The sequence below is a fragment of the Henckelia pumila genome, chromosome 2, assembly GCF_033568475.1.
Source record: "Henckelia pumila isolate YLH828 chromosome 2, ASM3356847v2, whole genome shotgun sequence".
Lineage (NCBI taxonomy): Eukaryota > Viridiplantae > Streptophyta > Magnoliopsida > Lamiales > Gesneriaceae > Henckelia > Henckelia pumila.
Window position 1 is genome coordinate 136144043 of NC_133121.1, and position 26247 is coordinate 136170289.

The following is a 26247-nucleotide window of genomic DNA, read 5'->3' on the forward strand; positions in this document are numbered from 1 at the left end:
GAAAAACTCTCACATGAAAGAACAACATGATCCTTTCCTGACCTATTGCTATCTCTAAGCAATTGATTGGGTCAATATTAGCTTCTTTCTTAAAAAAAATGCACCATACCAGAAACTACCAACTCCCTTGCTTGTCTCCACTGTCAAATTATCACCTAACTTGACCATACAAGTCCACTTGCAATCGTTCCCGATTACAGCAATCCAAGAAGATTCATCTCTGGCGATCATTGAGACTAAATAACTCAAATCTCCCATTTTTCTGAGATGGTATTCAGTACTCATCCCATAAGCATTACTCGACAAAATACTATCCCAAGTATTTCTTAATTGCTACATCCTGATCAACCCTGATTGGTTCAACCAATCAAATTCGTTGATCTACTTAAGCTCACACTTATCAGATCAGACCACCACTGATCCTCCAACCTACATGGCTTGGTCAATAACTATGACTCAGCTGCCACAAAGAACCATTTCCAAACGGTGTCAGATCACGGTACATAAGTAGTTTACTTGGCACAAGTCCTGCGCCTTTTTAGCACTACTAACCGCTGCTTCGTATTCTGAACTTAATCATTCTAACTCTGACAGAGTTACCCAATAACCACTAGTAGTCACTAGCACAGATCCCGTGCCACCTTAGCACTACTAATCGTTGTCTTGTTCACCCAAGGCAAACATCAAGATAACTGAGCCCATTTCCATCCAATGGAAAATCCTACGCTCAATCTTTGAAAATATCAGACAGTACTTAGCGCAACCACTGGACTCACTATCCTTACCTCGTTCATTCAGAATTAACACCACGGCTCGTCAAGTCCAAGAAGAATAACTAAAGTATCCCAAAGATTTCCACAATCTTCGGACACAATCTTGATTATATCCCTCGCTTAAGATTGTTCAACAAATTAAGACTAAGGTAGCTTACCTCAATAACCCACCTGGACAACCACCAAGGTTTCACGGGTATAGGCCACGCTTCCCTCACATCTCAAATAGTCATATACAATCCTCAACATCTGATATAATCCCTCGCAGATGAAGTCATTCATCATGGAGTAGTCCTCACATTCGATTCGAAGTCTTAGAACAACATCCTATCCAAGTTCTTGGATAATTCCTATCACAAGGAAATTCTAACCACAACTCTGATGACAACCCCTAGTCATCGCTGGTAGAAATCCGTCCACCTACTAGATCCACACGTCTATCAGTAACCCAAAGGTTAAAACCTATCTGCTCAGAGTACACACTTGTCAAGAAAATCTCTCCATGGCTGGTTCCTACAGCAGAATACTCAAACTATATCTCTGGCACTCCAGACGATATCGAATCATTGATATCAAACCTGATATCTTAATCCAAGGTCATACCCTGTCGTGACTGCTACCAAATCCCTAGACTGAGTAGCCTTCCCACCGCCAATCCTGAAGCACAAAGGCTCCCAGGTACCCTCTGAAGTAAAAGTACTCCCAGAGTAACACTGGCATAGGGTCGCGCCCCATCACGTCTAGTCTTGGTCATATTCCACAACTCTCGGCATATACTGGACCTGGTATCCCGATGAAAACCCATCAACACAAGTCTCAACCTAACAAAGGTCAGACAGCCTACTATTCTCAAGGAAACAACCTAGAACAAAGCCCAAATGTTCTAAACCGAAAAATACCCTTAATGCCTCTAGATGAGTCCACTCATCGCTGGCACTAACATAGTCCACTGACTAACTAGGTCAATCCTAGGAAAACGCCTAGACTAACCACAAGTCAAACAGTCACAGTTGGCTCACTCAAATCCCATGAGCTACAACAGTTGAACACTAATCAACTAAACTCAATCCAAACTTCCGCACAATCATGCAATCATCCACGAATTGCTGGATAAATAAAACATGTATCACTTATTTCAAGTTATGTACAATTCTCTTTATTACAATCTCATGTAATACATACAATATTCAAAATAAAATGAAATGTACAATCGAACTTGAAATGATACAACCAAAGTATGATGATTCATTACAATTGAAATACTGTTTACAACTACAACGATACAGTATTTAAATCATCGTACTAATCTTGTTCCTTGAGCATGAAGCTTCTAATCAACACACGCACCGATACAAGCATACTCCCGACCAAGTCTCTCTACATGTCCTCCTACGAAGAACTCTGGAGAAATGGCTCGTGATAGCTAACCAGCTATGCTCTGCGTCAGTGCATGTCAGTCGACCCCTTCTGCTCACGATCTACCATCAGCATTCTTCTTGTATCCATATCATGATTTTGAACATGAAGTTTCCCGTGTGCCTACCGAATGCATCGATACAAGCATCCCGGCAAAACTATGTTCCGCATGAAAATTTCTCCAACTACGATTGGAGAATCTTCAGAGTAATGTCATCATGGTAATGACTGTACAGATGCAAGCATCAAGTAAGTCCCCATCAATCCTCTGCCACTTCCTCTAGCATCCGGTACTCGATCCAAAACTAGGATCCACCTGAGTAGAAATCTTGAAAACTCGGACATGATCCATCACTCCTGTCCGCACTTGCTGAAATCCCATAAGCCAAATCTTCAGAAATCCTGCCGATGATGATAGTCTCTGGGCAAACTAATTCGCCGCATCATCACCTCTTCCAAGGTCTCATCAATACTATATGGATAACCCAATGACTCATTACTATATCCCAAGTCTCTTGCATGCATATGCTCTGATACCAATAAATGTAGCGACCCTACCCGGATCCGCTACCTAATTAGAGTTAAGAGCATAATTAAACATGCATTAAATAAATTGCTGCGGAAGACTTAAATAAAAAACAGACCGGCAGAATAAAACCGGTTAAATAAATTCGATTATACAACTCAATCGAATAAATAAACCCTAAAGGCAAAACCTACAGCTAATCTCGCTGTCTTCACTGGTCACTGGCCAATCCAAGCTCCTGGTGCTCCACCCTGCACCTACACCTGCCCCGTCGAATGGGGTGTCCACATACACAGAAAAGACTGGACGTGAGCTCTAAGCTCAATACGAAAGCACTGGGTAAAACATACAAATATGATGCATTCAAATGATAGGGTATCCATATCTGGGATAACTGTATATAACTGCTCAGTAATGGCGCCTAGGACATGAGTGGTACAACCCGGGGAGCAAACCCTGTATACACTGCTCATTCCTATAAGACGTGGACTGTGTCCCCAGATGCTAATCACCCATGACCCGTCAGTCACTAGGCACTAGATATCACCCGTCCAGACAGGGCTGAGCGGCCCTACATGGCTCATCTCACAAGATGGACAGGCACAATATGATATGCACATGCTGCATAATAATATGACACACAAATGCAACATATAAGCATGCAAAACCCGCTGGCTATCTCAGTTTGTACTTACGCACCTTACTACAGGCAGTTCCTAGCAGTCCCCCTCTAGATTCAAAGCCTATATCAGCTCTACAATGCAAATACCCATGCATCAATAATTAAGCTTTAAAAGCCTTAATTAAGCTATTGCATACTCCTAAATAATTTAAGGAGACCATAGCTATACCTGCGTCCGTCTTCAGCCCTTTGCTGTCGATAGCCTCAAAACTAGGCCACAGCTCCGCTGCGACGCCTGGATCACTATGCCATTTCCGGATTCCCAATAGGATGCCTAGAACTCCCTAGATCTGAGTTAGAAGGCCTAGGAATCAGAGAGAAGAGAGAGAAAGGTGCACATGAAAATGAAATCTCGGCCCCCTATTTATAGACGAAGTTCAGAGCCTCCGAACCCGGTTCGGAATGTCCGAACACGATCGGAACCTCCGATCCCATCTTCGGAGCGTCCGATCGCCCAATATTACGTCAGCCATGACGTCACTTTGCTGACGTCAGCGATGACACGTGCCCTGGTCCCGATCGCAACGTCCGATCTCACCGACGGAGCTTCCGATCTCGATCGGAGCCTCCGATCCGAGTTCGGATCCTCCGAACCCGTTCGGATCCTCCGATCCATCCGAACCCTCGGAACCTTCCCGACCATTTTCGAGTGTCCTGAATCCATTTTTGGACTCCATTAACCCATTTGGAATTTTTTTAATCATGTTTTACTTAATCTAAACATGATTACACGATTAATTATTCATTAATCGTTAATTCTGGATACGGGTCACTACAGCATAAGTGTACCTCGACCGTATTTTCGTCAAAGTAAGTTAGATTCTGACATTTTTTATGGTTACATGGACATCTTATAGTTCCGTCAGGTAAACATGTCGGATTACTCTTTGCAAAAGCATTAAATACCTCGATCTCATTAATGTATTCGTCATTCAATAATCCATTAACAAATCGCCGATCCATCCAACTTCGGTCATAAGCCATGCGATCCTACAGTAAATTAAATAAACTAATTGAATGTTCGTATTATAATGAAATACTAGAGACTACTTTATATAATAACATGATATATTATATATATAATGTATATAGAATAAAAAATTACTAAATAGTATAATTATAATATAATCACGCCACGTTATTGTAATGATGTGACAAAGAATTTTTTTTATATAATAACATTATATTATATACTAAACATGTATAGAATAAAAATGTCTAGATAGTTAAATAATAGAATCACACCACGTTATTACAATTAGGTGTCAGAAACTCATTTTATATAATAACATGAAATTATATATTAACTATATATACACACACAAAAATGAGTAGATAGTAAAATAATATAAAGAGGTGCCAGAAATTCTTTTTATATAATAACATAATATTATATATAAATGTAAATAAAAATGTGTAAATAATAAGTTAAATATCTATACAATATAAAAAAGTACGTAGTAAAATAATACAATCTCACTACGTTATTATAATAACATGATTATATATATGAACTTAAATATAAAAAAATGAATGAATAATTAAATATTATAATGAGGTGTCAGAGATTCCTTTTATATAATAACATTATAATATATATAACACAATATGTACACAATAACAATAATATAATCATAACAAGTTATAATAATAATTGTGTCCATCGCAACGTTTCTATATTTTTTGGGTGCATGTACAAAAAAAAAGGTATAAGGAAAATTTAAATAAAAAATTCGTATAATATATGCAAATTACGTACCTCTTCTTTTAGCTACCGGATATTGAAGCAGAAAATCAAAAACAAACTTTTAGATTTGTATTTATTTAAAAAATATAAAATATATATGTATCGCAACAATGATCAATGGGCGAATCGGTGTATTTATAGTTTATTTTTTTGCCACGTTTTTTGTAAAACCGTTGCAATATAAAGATTACGCGTTCAATCATTAATGAAGACGTGTCCATTACGTGTTGTGTATGTGTGTACGCATCGAATATTATTTGCAAAAGTTATTAAATAACCGTTGCAAAATTTTGCCACGGTTTCAAGTAAGCGTCGCAATTTAGTTTAACCGTGACAAATTTTAAAACGATTTATACAATCGTGGCTTCAATTTTGCCATTGTGATACAAAAACCGTCGCAAATTGCCACGATTATAACAACCGTGGCATTTAGCGATGCTTAAGTCAAACCGTGACAAAATTTGCCATGGTTTTTATTTAACCGTGGCAAATAGCAGAGTTTTTTTTATAGTGGCACGTGAGTTAAGCGTATGTAAACATATATATATTTTAGAAAATGCACGTAAGTTGAGCGTTGATAAAATATAAGTATTTTAGAAGATATATATTATAAAATACACATAAGTTGCACATATGTAAACAAAATAAATGTATTATAAAAAATGCACGTGAGTTGTAGGCAGTAAAATATATATTTTAGATATGTGAGTCGCACCTAGATAAATATATATGTATTTTGAAGAATGCACACGAGTCGATCGAACGTAGGTAATTAACATATATATATTTTAGAAAACGCACGCGTGTTGCACTTAGATCGATAAACATATATGAATTTTATAAACTGCACGTCGATTGCACTTAGGTAAACGTATATGTATTTTAAAATTGCACGTGAGTTGCACATAAGTAAGCATTTATGTATTTTAAAAAATGCACGTGAGTTGCACTTAGATAAACATACATATATTTTAGAAAATGCACGTAAGTTGTACGTAGGTAAATATATATACATTTTAGAAATTGTACGTGAGCTGCACGTACGTAGGTAAACATATATGTATTTTAGAAAATGCAAATGAGTTGCACATTGATAAACATATATATATTTTATAAAATGCACGTGAGTTAGACGTCGATAAAAATATAATTGTTTTTAGAAATGTATTTTATAAAATATACATAAGTTGCACGTATGTAAACATATATGTATTATAAAAAATACACATGACTTGCATGTAGGTAAATATATATTTTAGAAAATATATGTCAGAAAATGCACGTGAGTTGCACGTAGATAATCATATATGCATTTTAGAAAATGCACGTCAGTTGCACATAGAAACTGCACGTAAGTTGCACATAGGTAAAAATATATGTATTTTAGAAATTGCACGTGAGTTGCACGTAACATAAGTAAGCATATATGTATTTTAAAAAATGCACCTGAGTTGCACTTAGATAAACATACAATATGTATTTTAGAAACTGCACGTAAGTTGCATGTAGGTAAACAAACATATATATATATATATATATATATATATATATATATATATAAAAGATTGCAAATTGAAAATATATTTAGTGTTATTCTTGTGTGTGTATATATAAATTTACATTTGTTTACTTTACGTGCAACAAAAGTGTATTTTAATTTCTAAAATTAAAATACATATATATATATATATACACACACACAAGAATAACACTAAATATATTTTCAATTTGCAATCTTATATAGTTTCTATGCTAGGTAGTTCGGTCGTCATATAAAATTATAGAAATATATATGTTTCACTGTGTTAGCTCTAATTCTAGTGAATGTCGTGCGTCTACTTTAATTACGAGTCGGATATCATGAAAATATACATCTTTTCAATAATTTTATCAAGAAGTATAGATTCAAATTAAGTGTGTACGTTATGGATATCAATCTTATGTGTTGACCATTTGTCCATAATTTTCACATATACATTTTTTGTTATCGTAACTTTATATAGACTACTAAATATAATGATTTTAACATGTTATATCTTAGTAAAATAAGAATGACCGATGTCAAAATCATAGAATAATTAAAGAAAAAGTATAAATATAATTTATAAAGAAAATTGGGTATATATTTTTGGATATATATTACAACTTATAGATCATAAGTAATATATCAATAAAGGTAATCAATTATTTGCAATATTTGTGATTTTTGGTTCTTTCTTTAATTTTTTTAATAAAAAAATAATAAGCAAGTAAGCCTAGAGTTGGCATACCGTACCGTAACATACCAAAAAGCGTATACCGTATATCTTACTGTACCAAAATACGATATAAAAATTTTTTATTGCAATATTATACCAAAAAATTTGGTATATATACTGATTTTTGATATACCGAAAATTTCAGTATATATATAACTAGCATGTTGATTACACGAAAATTTTATGGTATATCAAGATTTCGGTATATATATAGCATTTTATACCGAAAAAAACTTTAAATTTTTTTAAAATTTGTAAATTTATTGTTAAAAAATATTATATATTTTTAAATTTTTTATAAAATATTTTGGTATATCGATAAGTACCAAAATTTTCAAATTTCATACCGTTATTGTACCGAAAAATTTGATATCATTACCATATGATACTGAAATCTCTTCGATATACCAAAAATTCGATATCTTCTCCCACACCTAAAGTAAGTCCAAGAATACATGTATTTACGCACGTATATTTTGTGGGGAAAATTAGCATTTTAGTCCTGTATGTTGGCTTCATTTTGGTTTTGGTCCTGTATATTGGCTTGTTTTGGAAAAGATCATGTAACTTTGTTTTTATTTTGGATTTAGTCCTACATGTTGATTGTTTTGGTTTTGGTCCTATAAGTTGACTTAAAATTTGATTTTGGTCGTATACAAAATTATGTTTTGAAAAAAAGTACAAGAATTTGGATTTTTTTTGGATTTGGTCCTATTAGTTGATTTGTTTTTTTTATTTTGATCATGGAAAAGATACGGTTTTGACCAAATTAAGCGTGATAAAAGTGAAACATACCTAAAAAGCTTTGCTTTCGAGAAAAGCGGAACAAAAAAAGTCAACCATAGTTGAGAACGATAAAAAAAATATTAAAGTGTTATTTTTTAAAAGAACGAAAGTATGTTTTAAATATATTTTTAGTTTTTTAATATATTTTTTTATCGTTCTCAACTATGGTATGGGTTACTTTTTAAAAGAACGAAAGTATGTTTTAAATATATTTTTAGTTTTTTAGCTAATTTTGTTAATTTAGGTTGAAACTTATTTATATGATCATTAATAGGTGCTAACTGGGCGAACACTTAGTGCCAAATAAATAAAAAAAATCGAAGTTACAGTTGAGAACGATATAAATGAATGTTTGTTTGTTATTTTTTAAAAGAACAAAAGTATGTTACATTTAATACGTTAAATTAACATATTTTATATTTTATTAAATTATTTAGATTAAAAAAAGTTTAAGCGTAAAAAAATATTTTTTTATTAGTTAGTTGTAATTATCTCAAATCAATAAGCAGATAAAATATGAAAGAATAAAAAATATTTATTACAAAAATAATTTTAGAGATCAACTTCTAAATTTCAAAATATGATAACATACAGGACGAAAACCAAAAAACAAACCAACTTACAGGACCAAAACCAAAATAAGCCAACATATAGGACTAAATCCAAAAAAAAAATCAAGGTACAGGATTTTTTCCAAAACAAGCCAACATACAGGATCAAAACCAAAAAGAAGCCAACATACAGGACCAAAATGCTAATTTTTTCATATTTTGTGTGTATGTACGTGATAGAATTATGATATATTAATAGGCGATGATTGCAAATATATATAATATTCAATGGATGGCAAACATCTTTTCCCAAATCCTTGAAATGCCACCACTAATAATAATAAAAAGGCTATAAACAATTATATTTTAGTTAATTTTAGCCAAACAGCTAAAAAATGAGTAAACTAAATTTTATATTTGTGAAGAAATGGTATATATGCAACAATATTCCATATTTTTTCGAACAGAAACGATTGTCCTATTTATATCTTTTGCACAAAGCATATAATACAATAGAAAAATGTTGATGAAAAGGCAGACCAGGAATCATATACATGAGCTCGCACGCGAATAATCACAGTTAATCAACTTTTTAGACACTGGAAAAAGGAGTGGAGTGTGCAATCATTTTCTTAAGCACATGATAATGGAAAAAAATCTTAGACATATGGACCGACCTTAGATTTTTAGCAATAAGAACGTGTTCGAGGTTGTTCAAGTTGATAGAATCATATATAGGTACGTAAATGTTTGATTATTGATAAGAGTTTCGATATGTTTGCATATTATAATTTATCTGATTAACGTGTTTATCAGCTACTACATTAACATGTAAGATTTAATTAGTGCAACTAAAAAATAACGACCGAAAGTTCAAACTTTCATTAAAAAAAAAAAAACACAAGCAAGCTAGGTGCATGAGTTGCGCAATTGCATATGTATGAAGGTAAAAACTCTAAGTATGATTAGAACGAAAGGAGAAAATGTTTGCATCATTTGAATTAATGAATGTTATAACTTATAACATAGCTGTACGTACTCCTTTATGTGACCTCAATCGCACCCCCTTTTCGCACGAGCAACAGCTGCACCTTTAACATAAATTCTTGTATGCGTATTTCATCGATCACACTTTTTCTTTCTTTAATTCTTTTTTAGCTAGGCACATAGTTTTTATGTTATCGAAGTTTCTTTCTTGCAATTTTGGTTATAATTTTTCTACATGACAATGTACATGACATTGATATAGGTCCAGTGTCATGTAAACGTTTTCATGTTGCACATGATTTAATTAAATTCAACTACGATAATATTATAAATGATCAAAATCTCAAAAAAGTTGTTCCCTAGTATTGTGATCCCGGCCAGAGATGGATATATTCAGACCCTCATGAATGAAGTGCAGCTTGTGGCTGTGGTTATAAGAGGAAAGGCCAAAAGCAATCTTGGCCTCTTGTTATTCTGCATCCATGCACTTTCTGTCAATGGGGTTTCGCCTGCTTTCTACCTTTTTTTAAAAAAAAAAATTAATTTTTATGCAGGCTATACATACATCATACACATATACATGATCAAAATTGCAGTTTTCCCTAAATCAAACCATGGTTAACATTTCACAGGATGGATTGATCTTGTGTTTGTTTCGGTGTCCACCTTTGTCGCGATATAGATCTTAATTTATATATTTGACATATATATAGTTTATTGACAAATCTGTTAGAAATGAGACTTGAGCATCTGGAGCGTGGAGATATTAACGGGGACCTAAACGCCCAGGAATGAACAAATTTGGAACTTGGAAATTGGCCCAATTATGGGCTGTCCAACACACGGAGGGCCTGAGCTCTGATACCATGTTAGAAATGAGACTTGGACCTAACTCACCTCAAAAGCTAGCTCAAGAGGTGAGGGTTGTCTTTGTCTATATTAAGGGCTCCCAGGAACTCTATCCTACCGATGTGGAACAATATTTCAACAAAATCTAACAATACAAGTTATGTATTATATATATATTTCAATCAAGTTAACCAGGCAAGGGTAACCATGGTTAAAACGTACTTTACTTTTGATCTATTAATTTCATATATATGCTCGATCCGATCCTTTATAAAGCTAGCTAGATAGCTCCCATTATTCCCCTGATGTGCTCATATTATACTTCTCTATCTAGCTCCCATCATTTTCGTAATCACTTTTAATTTATTAAACCAGAAATTACCCAAAAGCAAAAACAATGAGGAATCACAAGTTCAGATTGGCGGACATGATGCCAAATGCCTGGTTTTACAAGCTGAGAGACATGAACAAAACAAGAAATCAAATGATCCCTTTTCATGCCATGATCAAGAAAAAGCAGCTTCCTAATTACCCGACGACGACTCAAATCCCACCAAATGATCCCACCTTCAAACACACCTCAGAATCTGTCACTACTCTTTACAATTCTACGAAGATCATCATGAGTACTGATGATTCTCCGTCGTCGTCGAAGAAGAAACCGAAGAGGAAGACCATCTACAGGCCGTCTCCTAAGCAAGTAGTACTTATCCCTTCCGTTAATTCAGATGAATATAATTATTTCAATCACATTTTGGAGCCTGAAATGGTATCATATTTTGATCAGGATACTACTACTACTAATTTTCTTGAATCTCCCTCGTCGGAATTCGATTCCCCTGATCGGTACTACTCCTATGATCATCAATCATTCGACGAAATGCTTGAGTACCCCTGCTCCCGAAAAATCGAAAAGGCGGCGGCGGAATTCGACATGATCATATCGGAGCCAACACTCCCTCGAATCTTGACCAAGCCCACCACGAAACAGGACAAGATCATCGATTCATCTCATGTCGATACTGAAAACTACTTCAGCATCCAACCAAACAAAACAAAAACAAATCCCGCCACCCGAAAATCAGTCTCGCGATATTCCAGGAGATCACTGAAGATCAAAAACAAGAAAATGGCGGAAACGTCTTGTGGGACGAGGAAGATCATGAGTACTTGTAAAGAATTAGAAAAGAAGGCATGTAACTGTAATTGTTTCTATTCGGAGAGCTTTGCGATGGTGAAATCATCGTTGGATCCTGAAAAAGATTTCAGGGATTCGATGAAGGAGATGATAGCGGAGAAGAATATAAAGGCATCGAGGGAACTGGAAGAGCTTCTTGCTTGTTACCTGTCCTTGAATTCCACTCAGTATCATCATCTCATCATCAAGGCCTTCGAGCAAATCTGGTTCACCATGCCCATTTCTACCTAGTTTTTTTTTTATTTTTTATTAGTACTATTGATTAATATTCTGAGTGTATTTTTTTTGTTTTTGTTTTTGTTTTAGAGATTGTTGTAGATAATAATAATTATAATATGGGAATAACCTGTGTTTCAGCTTCAGAACATCGATATTTTTTCTTGGCCTTATAAATTTGTGAAAAATAAAATGATCGTTTAATATGATAAATTAATTATTCCTAAAAAATAAAAATAAAAATAAAAAAGCTTATAAATAGTTTAGAGCTTTTCTTCATCGAATAATTCACTCCGGCGGGGAATGTGTGGTGCAAACTTTCTTTCTTTCAATTTCTTTAATGCGCGACACTTTTTCCTTTCTCTTTTTTCCCCCTTCTTTCCATTATACATTGAATTTAAGAATACTTTTGGAATCCTAACTATAGTGCACGTAAGGCATATATATGAATATTATCCCTTTACAAAATGACAATATTGTAATCTCAAGAATGGAATTTTTTTAATGTTAAAGATTAGTACGTGTTTTTAAATTATTTTATTAATTTGAGTGTTCTCTCTTTTTTATTTATTTATTGTACTTGTAATATTTGGATCAATCAAATGCAAGTAATTAACAAAATAAATTCATTATTTAAAAAAAAAAAAACGACCCGAACACATTTAATTGAGTTTGGTTTTCTAATATGTTACATAATTATTTATTTCATTAAATTGGTTGGTATTGAAAAAAATAACAAATAGAAAATTGCACACTTGGTCCTTACGAAATTTTTTTCATTTTGATCCATTTTATTTTTTAAATTAATTTTAGTGTTTCATTTATTTAATTTAGTTAAAATTTATTTGAGTCCTACATGATATCATGACAACAATGTAATTGTTTTGATGTGTTTGTAATTTAATGACCAAATAAATGTATTGTTTTTTAAAAAAAACGAGTCGAGTAAATTTTACTTTTTTATATGTTTAATAATATAATACATAATTATTAATATATTACACGATTTTTATTTGAATCTTATCGAATTAATTTAGTTGAAAGATATATTATGTAATTATTTATTTATATATATGTGTGTTGTAAAAGAAAAAAAATAAAAAAATGAAGTATTTGGTAATATTTAGAGGATATGGGTTGGAGAAGTTTTTTGAAAATTGAGATCGCATATCTCTATTTTAGAGGATAAATAATGAAAAATAAAGGAGATGAGTTGAAAATGACCTTAGAAAGAGATGGATATAGTGACCGTGTTCCATTTATTTATTTTGATAAAAATAACAAATGATACAAATTTGATTTGAAATGTAGCAAAAGCTAGCTATATTATATATTTTCCGACCAATTAGGATTCGAAACATAACATCAAAAATTTCACTAGATTTTACTTGATTCTGTTGTGGTTTTATTTTCAAAAGATTTAATTATTTAAGATGTCTTAAGAACTATTGAATTAATGTCGGAAAATCATATATGCGAATAAACAGAAGAAATTTGTTCTCATATTTATTGTTTGGATTTCTTTGTTTTTGTTTTTTTAATGATGATGATGATAGCACTACGAACAAAGGATGTCCACATTTTTTTATACATAAAGAAAAGATAAGGCATGTAGACCAAATAAAGCCACTTTTGAGTTGGTATCCAAACTAAAATCTTAATAATCATTTTATTAGAAAAAAGCCACACAATATCAAATCCAGCACAAAACATGCACACGCCTTTTTCTAAAATTTAATTAATATATCGATGTAAACTCAAAATTTTTTAAATTGAAACACACGATGAATTTTAGTTAAAAGAATTCTAATAGAATAATTAGCACAAAACATGCACACACATTTTTCTACAATTATATATATACTTATCTATTTAAACCCATATTTTAATTGAAAGTTGAAACATATGAATTTTAATTAAGAATTCTCGTTGTTTAATTTTTTGAAAAAAATGTTATTGTTCTACGAAATGGGTAATTATTAAGTGCTAAAAATAGTGAGGATGAAGAAGCAAGTTGTAAAGAATATTAACGGGGCGTGAAGCATGCGAATTATTGTGTTGTGGGTATGTCTCATTATTATGTAATATCCAACTTTAATCAAATAATTACTCTATATTTTATATTTCAAATATATATATATATATTTGTTTATTCCATTTCTACGTATATTTAATAAGGATATATACATTGAAAAACAAGAATTGTAATCGTACAGTATACATATATTGATCAAAAGGATTTTATAATATTGAATGAAATTCTAATACTGGTAGTGTGAGTCTAGTGTCGAATTAATTGCAAAATAGGTTCAAATGCAAAATTTTCAGAAGGATCAAATTTATGATGAAATAAACCTTATATTTTGTTACATTATTTTTGAAATATATATATTTGTTACCTTGCACAGTAACATGGACATCATGAGCACAATTATTTTTAGATATTCCATGAACATTTGTAAATTTTTTTAAAAATAAAAATAATAAACTGAAGGTACACACAGCCTAATGTTACCCTAGGGCCCAGGGTAACAAAATCACGCACATATATAAAAAAATTTAGAGCAAATGGAAAAAGGTAAAGTATATAATATATTCACTGACAAGTTCAGACCATGATTTTTTTGGCAGCAATACGAAATAGGTTAAAAGAACAGAAATTTACTAGGTTGGCAGATAGAACCTCAATTTCAAGTCCAAAAATGGGCAAAAGAAGTTTGTGGGAAAGTGGGGGAATATCCCATTCATATTTCCAAATTTTTCATCATAATTATCTTTTGATTGATGATTGAGGAAATTAAATAAATCTATATTGTGTCGGCCATAAATTTCTTTATGTGGAATAGAAAAAGATTTAATTGATGTGTTGGCTTATTATTATTTTTAAAAAGAGGTTTCATGGACCATGGTTTCGAAATAAAGATTAAAAATGTACAGGAATTTTGTTAACAAACTAAAAATACCATGTACATTCCCATAATTAAATAAACACAAAACGTTATGTGAGACGGTCTCACGAGTTAATTTTGCGAGACAAAACTCTTATTTGGAACCCCTGAAAAAGTTTTACTTTTTTATGTCAAAACTAATACTTTTGTTTGTCAATATTACCAGGTTAACCGGTTTTATGAATAACCATTAATAAGATCGTATCACAAGAGACCTACTCATAAATACAACGTCTCGTGTTCATTATAGAAACTTATGAAACCATAGAATTGAAGTTGAAAATTGTTCGAGAATGTGACCAACGAAGGTACTGAGTTGTTCTAATTTGTCTTTGCATTTGCCCATAATTAATTTGACGAAAAAATTTAGGGTTTTTTCATTGTTTACCGTATAATTCATATTTTTTTTCTCGTTTAAGATGGTAGTGTGCATGGTGATTCTATTTCAACCGTAACACGTCAAAAGAAAATAGTAAGAATAATAATAATAAATTCGGTACTCATTAATAATAATAATAATAATAATAATAATAATAATCTCATCGATTACATTATTTTTTTCATTAATAATAATGATGATAAAATTTCATTACTACTTTAATAATAATAATAATAATAATAATAATAATAATAATAATAATAATAATAATAATAATAATCACTAAAATAATCCAATTAACCAACTTTCTGATAAATAATTTTATAACATTCTATAATAATAATAAAATTTTATTACTAGTTTCATAATAATAACAACAACAATAATAATAATAATAATAAATTGAAGTCAAATTGTTAAGAAATTGAGTGGCGTGATTTGAAGTTTTTATTTTAATAATATTTTTTGAGTCACGTCTTCCTAGCAGGCGTGATTTAATAAATAATTTTATAATTTTGATAAATAATAATAATAACAATAATAATAATAATAATAATCACTAAAATAATCCAATTAACTAAATTTTTGATAAATAATTTAATAACATTCTATAATAATAATAATAAAATTTTATTACTAGTTTCATATAATAATAATAATAATAATAATAATAATAATAATAATAAATTGAAGTCAAATTTTTAACAAATTGAGTGGCGTGATTTGAATTTTTTATCTATATTATTATATAAAAGTTAAGGATCGTTGAATAATTGTTTTTTAGTGTGTCATGATACACCAAAAATATTTTCTAATTTTACCCTTTTATCCATATTTTTCTCCACTTTTTCTATTCTACCTTTTTTAATATAATAATATATTAAATTTATATTATATTCTCAATAACTGATTTTTAACTACTAAATAATATATTATTTCATAAATAAAAAATATAAAAAAACATATATTTTTTTTACATGAAACTTGTAATCTTTATTAAACGATAATTAAGAGTCACTTATTATAAGATTAACCAGCCAACTGGGCAAATTCTCAAACATCCAACATAAAGGAGCAGGGAAAGAACAAACAAACTTAGCTAAAAAGTGAACCACAACATTGGATGATCTCCTAACATGACATACAAAAACAATATCTAACTGAGAAATCTACGATTTAATTTATCTATACTATATATACTATTATATAAAAGTTGAAAGCCTTTGAATAACTGTTTTTTTATGTGTAATGACAAACCAAAAATATATTCTAATTTTACATTTTTATTCACATTTTTCTCCACTTTTTTTTTCTACTTTTTTGAATATAATAATATATTAAATTTATATTATCTTCTCAATAACTAATTTTCAATTACTAAATAATATATTATTTCTCAAAAATAAAAAATCATAAAATATCATATATTATGTCACACAAAACTGTGTGTGCTTCTATCGCTAGTTTTTAATAATATTTTTTGAATCATGCCTTCCTGCAGCTAGTTTTAATATGGATTGTACGGTAAACAGTGAAATTAAAAACCCTAGAAATTTTCAATAACGAAAAAGAGTTATCAAGATTTTAAGGAAAATAGAATTATTAATCGATTTAAAACCAAGGAAAGAATTATTGATTGATGTGGTCATGTGGACATATATGATTGAAGTGGCCAACCTCAATATTATTATTATTTTGGAAAAAAAAATTATGTACAATTTGGCTACAACTTGGTCAAAAGTTATCGTCCATTAAGGCAGTGTTTGACAGAGCTTCTAAAAAGCTCTTCTCAGCTTCTCGTTAATAAAATTTCATAAAAATTCAAAATTTTATTAATGAAAAACTGAGAATTGATTCTTAGAAGCTCTCCCAAACACCACCTAAGAGTTCTTATTGACTTACTATTTTAAACTAATGTATTAGTTTACTTTTATAAAATTTTGATGAAACGGGGTTTAAATATCTCAGATGTAGGTGTTTCATACCGTGAAAATTGAGCGATAGGACTATTTTTTTTGAATAATTCGAGCAAAAAGTTAAAATAAATGACATAATTTTGATACATTTGCTTAAAAATTATATGTTTGCATATATTATAGAAGTTTTCAATGGTAAATTGTCGATTTAATTTGCTCTCCACTCGTACAAATTTCACTGCGGATGTTTTGTATACAAATTTTTATAGTGGGCCACAATTATAAAATGTTCATTGTTTTTTAATCTATTTATTTTCTAATTTTCCATATATATATATATATATATGATTATTAATTAACAAATAAAAAAGTTCAACTAATTTAAACTGCATAATCAAGTATACATATATCAGACCATAAAAAAAAAAAGTATACATATCTCAGATTACCATACGTACCAAGGTGAGCGATGGAAATGTCCAGAGTGCTTTAATTAAATTACTGGTTTTCCTAAGCATAATATAATTTATATCGTGACAAAAGAATAAAATATCCAATCAAATCTTAAATGACAAAAGATCTGTAATTCAAAAAATACCTACGACATTTTCTGTATAATTTTTAAGACACGATTTTGAAATTACATTCGAAAATACCATGAGTGAAACAACATTTGAAAATAGCAGGAGTGAAACAAATCCCAATAATTTCAAATTCTGACAATTAATTGCTTATTTTTCATATTCGATTAAAACGCCCGATGACAGCACAATTATTTAATTTTTTTAATTGTACGTAATTAGTGGTCTTATAGTGCACCGCACGTGCTGCGCACACGAGTAGTCGATTCTTTGGAAATAGTAATTTAGTACATCAAATATCAGGAGTATAACATAAATTTAAAAAGACAAAAAAAACAAAAACAAAATTGAAGAAAAAAAATTATAGGCTTTGTTTTAATATTATGAATCAGATAAATTTTGTTTTAAAAAGGATTCAATATTGAGTATCATACATTAAGATACTATGTACCCAAAAAATAAAACACAAGAAGTTTAATGTACATATGCACAGAGGGGGGAGGGGCTTCTACCAACACTACAAAAACGTTAGAATTCTAAGGAAAAATGGTACATGAAAGGGTGACATAAAATCAACCACAAATTCATGAAGATGTTTGTTAGCATCTATTCTATGTTCCTCACTCTTTTGTACAATTAAGCCTCTATTTCTAATGCACTTTATCGACAGGTTGGGCGGGGGGGGGGGGGGGGGGGGGGGGCGGGCAAAGCTGGGCTGGAATCCTGGAAAATGTTTTACAAAAGATGATGAAACCAGAAGAAAGAAAAGTGCACAAAACAAATTATGTATGTTATGAAAGAAAATTTTCATACCTCTCCTTCACTGCTTGTTGCAGTTGAGACCTGGGCTTCCAGTGACTGCACATTGAGGTGAGCCCCTGCCTTGAGCAGATGCAGCAATCACCTCTTCTGCAAGAGTCCCAACAGACCCAAACTCTATTCTGCACGATGAGTTCAGGGAACTGCTGCTTTGATCTCTATCTCCAACCAAAAACGGAGATTGAGATCGTGCATCCGATGATCTCCATTGCCCAGGAGATCTGTTCCCAGATGGACTTGGCCTGCTGGCAGCTGGATGTGAGGCACTGCTATGGGGGTGTCTTTGAAAATGGCTGCGATTTGCTGGTGCCTTACCCCTGCCCCTTCCTTGCGAAGGCCTATCCCGGTAAAAACCACTCTACAAAACAAAGAGTTTGTGTTGTGAGATAACATGTAAATATTATGAAAATACAAATAGAAAATGACACAGGGACATGCAGTGTTGAAAGATTTACCACGACAGATGGAAAGTATGTGCCCGTTCCTCGAGTACTCAGCCTTGCATCGGTATAAAACCCACTGGCTGGTAGGACATAATCAGCAACGGGATACATGGGCTGTCCCGTGCGAAAAACGAGCGGATTCATCTGAAATTGATGACTCTGGCTCAGAGAGGCAGCTTGCTCAACCGGATCCCATTGATTCTTGTTTTGAATCCTAGAGGTTGATGATGAGGGATGGGAGAGTGCAAGCGAGGAGGAAGAAAAGCCAAGGGTTAACTGGCCACAGAGAAAACTCCTCAGATGACTGTCATAGTCTCCAGAGAGGTCTGCCAGATTATCCGTGGCTTCTGATTCTGCTCCCAAATGGGTAGCCTCTGAAGCACTCCTAAGATGTGAGTCATCCATCGTGACGTGCTTCTCTAGATCCTCCAACCATGAATTGAGGCCAATCTTCTGTGACGCATTATCCACAATTTCCTTTTTGTGGAATTTCCGTGTTTCTGGCCTTTGAGCTTTCCGTGACGCACGGCCTGCAAAGTCCGCTTTCTGAGATTTTTTTTGTGCGAAGCTTGTGCAAGGTGATTCAACGTTCGCACAAAGAGAATCACCAAGCTTTCTGTTCGATAAATAATGCGACGCACGAGATCTCAAAATTGAATCAGTTGTCTCAACGTTGTGTCCTTCCCCGGTGGAAGCCTTTCCTGAGACAACTACCCGATTTGCGGAATAGCAGGATACGGATGCCTTGTCGGAAGAAACTTCTTCAGACAAATATCTGTCAGGCTCATTCTCGAATGATGAGATAGAGCTCGTTTCCGCACCAACAGTATCCTCATCAAAATCACTGGAGGATGATGCTAAAAGCATGTCATATATAGAAGACGAATCCGCCCCAGACGACGAAGACGCAGTCAAAGATGCTTCGTCACCAAGTTCCATGTCCAGATGTTCAACTTCGCTTCTCGAGTGTTTTCGATGCCTTGAAAGGGCATTGGCAAAAAATTTCTTGATCCCATCAGCACATTGATCACTTGGTAGGGACAGAACATGACCCAACTTGCGAGCCCCATATTTGATAGCGCTCCTTATACGGAAGAAATTGCCTGCAAATCAAGCACATTCATACAATTAGAAACACTTCCCCTTAAAATATATTACAGATACAGTTTAGCACTCCTTCGTCCGTCCTAAAAAGGAATTTGCATATGTGACCAATTAAAAAAAGAACCTAAAAAATACTTTATAAGCTGTCATTCAAGGTTGATTAACAAAGCAAAATAGAGAGAAGATGCAGCAAATCAAGAACCACAGGATTCTGTGGATAAAACACTATACCAGATTCTGCTAGTTCAAATCCAATTCAGCAACATGTGTGTTTATGATATTACTTTTCAACATTTTATCTTTGGAAGAGAGAAAAATATAGAAACAGTGGCTAGAATCGATAAGGCTCAATTAGGAGACAAAGCAATGAGATGAGAAATTTCTACTAATTTCTGTTACCTCTGTTCACACTGCGCCCAAGGTTATTATATTCCTTCAGTGGATCAATAATATTAATATGCTTTGGCTGAAATGCCTTTTGGTTCGCTTCAAGTGATTTAAAGGGAACAGAAAACATGCCCATGCAGTTCTCTATGAATTCTTCATCAAGCAAAAGGTCATTAGATAAACTATCTGGCATCTTCACTGCAAAGATATTTAAAAAAGAAAAACAAGTCAAAAAGATGAGAAAAAAACAAGGATATCGAACCACCTTTAGACAATCGCCATCATTCCTTACCCTCTACATTAGGAAGGGATGATTTACAAACTGGCCCCTTCAAACTTATGCAGTAGTTGTCCCAATCAAATTGACTGTAGTAATCCAAAAACGTATAGAGGGCCTAGATATAAGAGAAAAACATAACATGACTCAAGGATGATTTGCATGCAATTCATTGATGTTACTATAGCATATTTTCATATGTATTACCTCTAAAGGGCCACTTATAGTTGAATGGAACAGCTGGAAAATGTACAAAATAAGTGTTTCCAAAGCATACGTCGAAATTAAACCATGAGTGGCACCAAGGATGCGACTCTCATAAAAGCACCAGGTTTTAATCAGGATAATGCTTCGCTTAAAAAGATGATTTCTCCCAACTAGGCGATCGACCTGCATTGAGAAGCAAGACCCACGACATATTATCACGAGCAAACCGAAGAGTGGCATACAAATTCAGCAGTTATAACCAAAACGATGGTTTGAGAACCAATTGAGCATAGCGACCAGCAATATTCTGTCAAATAAATGGCAAAAGCACCCCAAACAATTTTTCCTAGACGTGACTACCTGCTCGAGGAAACAGAGCGTAGAAAGTCCACCAAGCTGATTGAAAGATATGTCTACCACTATGTTCTGAGCTATCAATTTCACAAGTTTAACCTGCAGCCAAAAAAAAGTTAAAAATAAATAAAATGACTGTAATACCGAAAGAGTGCACACATTAGTGATTAATAAACGAACCCACAATTGCCAGCTTGTTCAGAATGACATTAACAATTCAAACCAGTACAGAATGAGTTATTCACCTCAAACGGACAGCAAGTTACAACTCAAATCTCATAGCATAATTGCAATTCCAATTTCACTTATATATCAAATCTGGCAACTAAAATCAGATCCAGAATCACTTTAATCTTTAAACAAGTAAACAGATTGAAAGCCAACAAAGTGAAGCAATAAGAGAAGGTGAGGGAACAATAGAAACATCTGCAATATCCAGGCTGTCAAATAATGGCTGGAAACAAAATACAGAAACGTGACCATTATCACATTTCACAAACAACATACATCCACAGTGCCACATTTATAATGCAAGGAAATTCTATTATAAACAGATGTATATGCTCATATTCAGATATATCATCCAGATCATAACAGAGTTGCCACAAACTCTGTGAATGAAGATCACCTCAGCATCAATAAACTGGGTGTCATGGATTTGGTACTCCGAATTTTCATTCCGCTCTTCCCCGCGTAGAACTGCAAAAACATCATGGGGTAAAGATTCGCCTGCACTGGGATCTCTGAGGACAGTCAAATCAATATCTCCATCAGGTAGGTAAGTCTTGAGCGGCACTGACCCATAGGGAAAAACCTGTAAGGATTGAACTCCAAAATTTAGAACCTTCGAAATCAGACACGATAAATGATGAACAAATAAGCTTTTATTGATTACGATAGAAGTGTAACATGCGTTTTGGCGCTACACCCTGAATCACTTAATGCGAGTGAATCGGATCCTAGATTATTTAGTAAGTAGCATTGGATGTTTTATTGATAAAAGAAATCCCAACTCATCCACAAGGAAAGAGATACGCGTCAAAATTTCATTTGTGATTAAGGATAAAAGTTCTATGAAATCGGAAAATCAGATTTCACAAAATCGTAACTCACACATAACTATCTTTCTACGTGGCAATACCCCTAAGTACAGACTTTTGCGTAACGACTTTCACATCACGACAAGCAAGCAGAATCTCACAAATAACTTATTCCGAAACATGAAAAGGATAGTCAATTAGGTAAGATCAGATATAATATTCGATACCCCACACCGGGATCTTGTAACTTCATGTTCTATATATCAAAACATACCGTTATCGCATAGGAACTTTTTCCTTTTCAGTTTTTGCCGCGCGAATTTTTTAAAACGTCGAATGTGACTTTCACATCACGACAAGCAAGCAGAATCTCACAAATAACTTATTCCGAAACATGAAAAGGATAGTCAATTAGGTAAGATCAGATATAATATTCGATACCCCACACCGGGATCTCGTAACTTCATGTTCTATATATCAAAACATATCGTTATCCCAAAGGAACTTTTTCCTTTCCAGTTTTTGCCGCGCGAATTTTTTAAACCGTCGAATGTTCATTCGAGGTCGAATGTTCATTCGAGGTCGAATGTTCATTCGAGGTCGAATGTTCATTCGAGTACGGACAACCGTATCGAACAAAATTCAAAGCAAACATATGGGATCTAACAGATCTTAGATCTCAATTTCATTTCGCATCTACCCGCTGAGCCAGCAAACCATCTGACCCTTCTACAGTTTTCATAAACTTTTTTACTTGCAAAAAGTTTTAACCTTCAAATCCTTCAAAAAGAATGACGAACCTATAAAGAGAAGCAACATAAAACACATTAAACCAGATATGTTTCGAATTAAAACAAGACAGATAGATATAATTAACACAAGAAAATTAAAGAGACAAAATAAAGATTCCCCAAGATACTCAATCCATCAAAATTCACATCCAGAGAAAAAACGCATGCATTAAAAAATCTCTGAGGGAAGAAAAAACGACCCACATCACAATCAACGTGAGCTTTGATGAGCCTCCGGAGATGATCAGTGACGTCACTTCTCTCCTCCTCGGAGTCGAGTGTAGGGTGAATGCAATTCAACACTTCCTCGGCTGCTTCCTCCGCCGCAGAGAAACACTCCTGGCCAAACGACACCGGATCAGGCCCAGAAGACGTCATTCCCGGACGCTCCTCCTTCAAAGCCATGGCGGCAGAATCCACCTCAACTTGAGACATGTTTGTATGTTCACCTTTTTTTTTCACAAAAAGAAAAAAAACAATGAACTTGAAGCAAAACCAGAGTTATCCCGGGTTTTGAGAATTGTTTTCAGTCTTGGCTCTCGAGAAAAGACGTTCACATTACTTGTCTGTTACATATAAAGCAGAGAATTCTGAAATGGATGGGTTGAAATATTGGGGTTTGTTGAGAATTTAATTCAATTCTAGTAATCCCACTGATGCACACACGCATATACATAGCCGCACATATGATATATATATGGGCAAGAAGGGTTTTTCGAAAAAATTTGTCCAAAAGGGAAAAAAATTAAAGGGCACCAAAAATTCGGAATGGACGACAAAATTGTAATAACAATTTTGCTTTTTGTTTGCTTTTTCGTCTTCTCCGAAGCCCTTCCCTTGTTCTTTTTTTCTGTTATTTGCATAGAGAAGACAAAATCCACCTCATGTTTCTTCCTTCTCCCTCACCCGCCTTCTCTCTCTACATTGCATAACTCCCCCTCTCTACATATCTATACATACACGAACTCTGTGTATGTATATGCTGTCAGATTCTTTTTTTTTTTCTTTCTTTTTTTGCTTTTCTTTGGTGAAATTTTCTGAATAGCGCGGCAGAAGGGACGGGGACGCGACGAAAGGTGAACGAAAGGAATAAAAAGCGTGATTTAAATAATATGTAATTATATTTAATTTGGACGACCAAAACGTCGCCGTTTCAATGAATTTGAGGGCTAAACTGTGTCGTTTTGAATCGAACTAGGTTTTATTTAATTTGGGCCCCTCTTGGTGGTGTGGATATTGTACTGAATAAAGTTGTAATATTAACTTTTTTTGAAAAACATAATATTCATTATTATCTAATATTTGGTTTGATGAAGTATATTTTGTCTGTATTTTTTATTCTAAAACAAAAACAGATTGTTTTTTAAAAAAATATATTGGACAACACTTTTCTAAAAATATTATTAAAAAACTTTTCACAAAATCTTTACAAGTATGTACTCTAATTTTTTCTCCCTTATGAACACTAAAAATATTTTTAAAATATTTGTTCAAATAGAAAAATAATGAATTACTATGTCTCAAGTCTCAACTAGCTACTTATTATTTGTTCATCTTACTCTCACTGTCAATTAGAATTCGAACTCTAAAACTATATTTAATCAACAAAAACTCATATGACACTCTCTTACAACATAATTTTATAAGATTGAGTTTCTTACTCGATCAAATCTAATAAAATATATTATTTTATGTTAAAAATATTATTTTTTATTATATAAAATCGATTCTTACCATACTGACATTTCGAATTTATCATAATCAAACTCAAAATGAGTTTCATGCTTACTGCTTAGAGAGTATCAAATTTTATCATAGCAAGTTGACTCGAGTGCACCAATATCAATAAGTTTATTAATGATTTTTTGATTGTCAATAACTATATTACAAAATGTTACGAATATTTTATCGGATTGGTGGTTCCAAATCAAATTGCTTTCATTTTCGATTTCATAAATATTCCCTACGTAAGTTGCTGAATTGGACGTCTCCAAATATTGATTAATGTGATTTTCATTTTTGTAATTTGAATATGCAATCATTCATACACAAGGACAGAAATTTAAATATAAATCTACAAGAAGATTTGAATCTAATTTATCTGAAAGGTTAAGTTCTCTATTAAGGAAATAAATCACCAGTGTAAAAATTATAGTATGTCATTTTAATGTAATGTCAACATATATGAATTCAAATCTACCGAGAAAATTAGACAGGAAACACAAAATAAATAGTATTTTCTATTTGAAAATAAACTATCATATATATATATAAGGGTAACGGAGCAAGCACATTTTGTGTATACAATAATACAACACATGATATATACATATATGCGATAATTATATCATGAGACAAGGTCAATCTGACTTATATTTACAACAGAAAGTAGTATATATCTTTGTATAAAAAAATTAATATTTTTCATAAATCGAGTCAAACAAAATATACATCCCACAAAGTTAAACCGTGACATCATCTCATATGAGTTTTTATTATTATAATAATTATGTATTTTGATGTCACATATGCAATCTCATGTTTGTGATATGCTTTAAAAAAAATTCACCACAACGTGATATTAAAATCTTGATCATAATAAAGGTGTATTTTTGTTTACTTTTTTTCTTTTTTTGAAAATTTAATTTTCGATTTCGATTTTGAAAATTTGTCAAAAACAGGGAGTGAAAATAACATTAATTTATGGACGAGTAAATTTAAAATTTTGCAAAAGAATTTTGAGAAAGCCAAAGTTGGTGCAATACTATCTCATAATTATTGCTATTACCTAATAAAAAAAAATGTTGTGTAATCTCATTAATTGCCTCCTACCAGGGCTCCGTGTTGCTACCGTTAAAGGAATAATGCTGAGCTTTTTCATTATTATTATTATTATTATTATTATTATTATTGTGATTCATGTAATCCAATTCATTCAACAAATTTTTTATTCTTTATTTTTTTTTCTTTTCCTTTTTTTGCCAAACAATGATAATGGGTTTTGTTTAGTAG

The 26247-nt window shown here is 32.5% G+C and overlaps 2 protein-coding genes across 2 annotated transcripts; one reads left to right on the plus strand and one right to left on the minus strand.

Moving 5' to 3' along the window:
• The first annotated feature begins 10874 nt into the window (after window positions 1–10874).
• On the plus strand, window positions 10875–12015 carry LOC140884405 (transcription repressor OFP3-like). Its single transcript, XM_073291153.1, has 2 exons — window positions 10875–11275; window positions 11363–12015. Exons 1-2 carry the CDS (start codon window positions 10973–10975, stop codon window positions 12002–12004), a joined length of 945 nt encoding a protein of 314 aa, XP_073147254.1. The 5' UTR covers window positions 10875–10972; the 3' UTR covers window positions 12005–12015.
• Window positions 12016–18299: 6284 nt separating this feature from the next.
• On the minus strand, window positions 18300–24298 carry LOC140883700 (uncharacterized). The gene is made up of 9 exons (XM_073290267.1): window positions 23440–24298; window positions 22033–22218; window positions 21411–21503; window positions 21051–21233; window positions 20859–20961; window positions 20579–20764; window positions 19088–20178; window positions 18627–18990; window positions 18300–18536 (listed from the first exon to the last, which is right to left on the minus strand). Exons 1-8 carry the CDS (start codon window positions 23668–23670, stop codon window positions 18634–18636), a joined length of 2430 nt encoding a protein of 809 aa, XP_073146368.1. The 5' UTR covers window positions 23671–24298; the 3' UTR covers window positions 18300–18536; window positions 18627–18633.
• Window positions 24299–26247: the final 1949 nt, after the last annotated feature.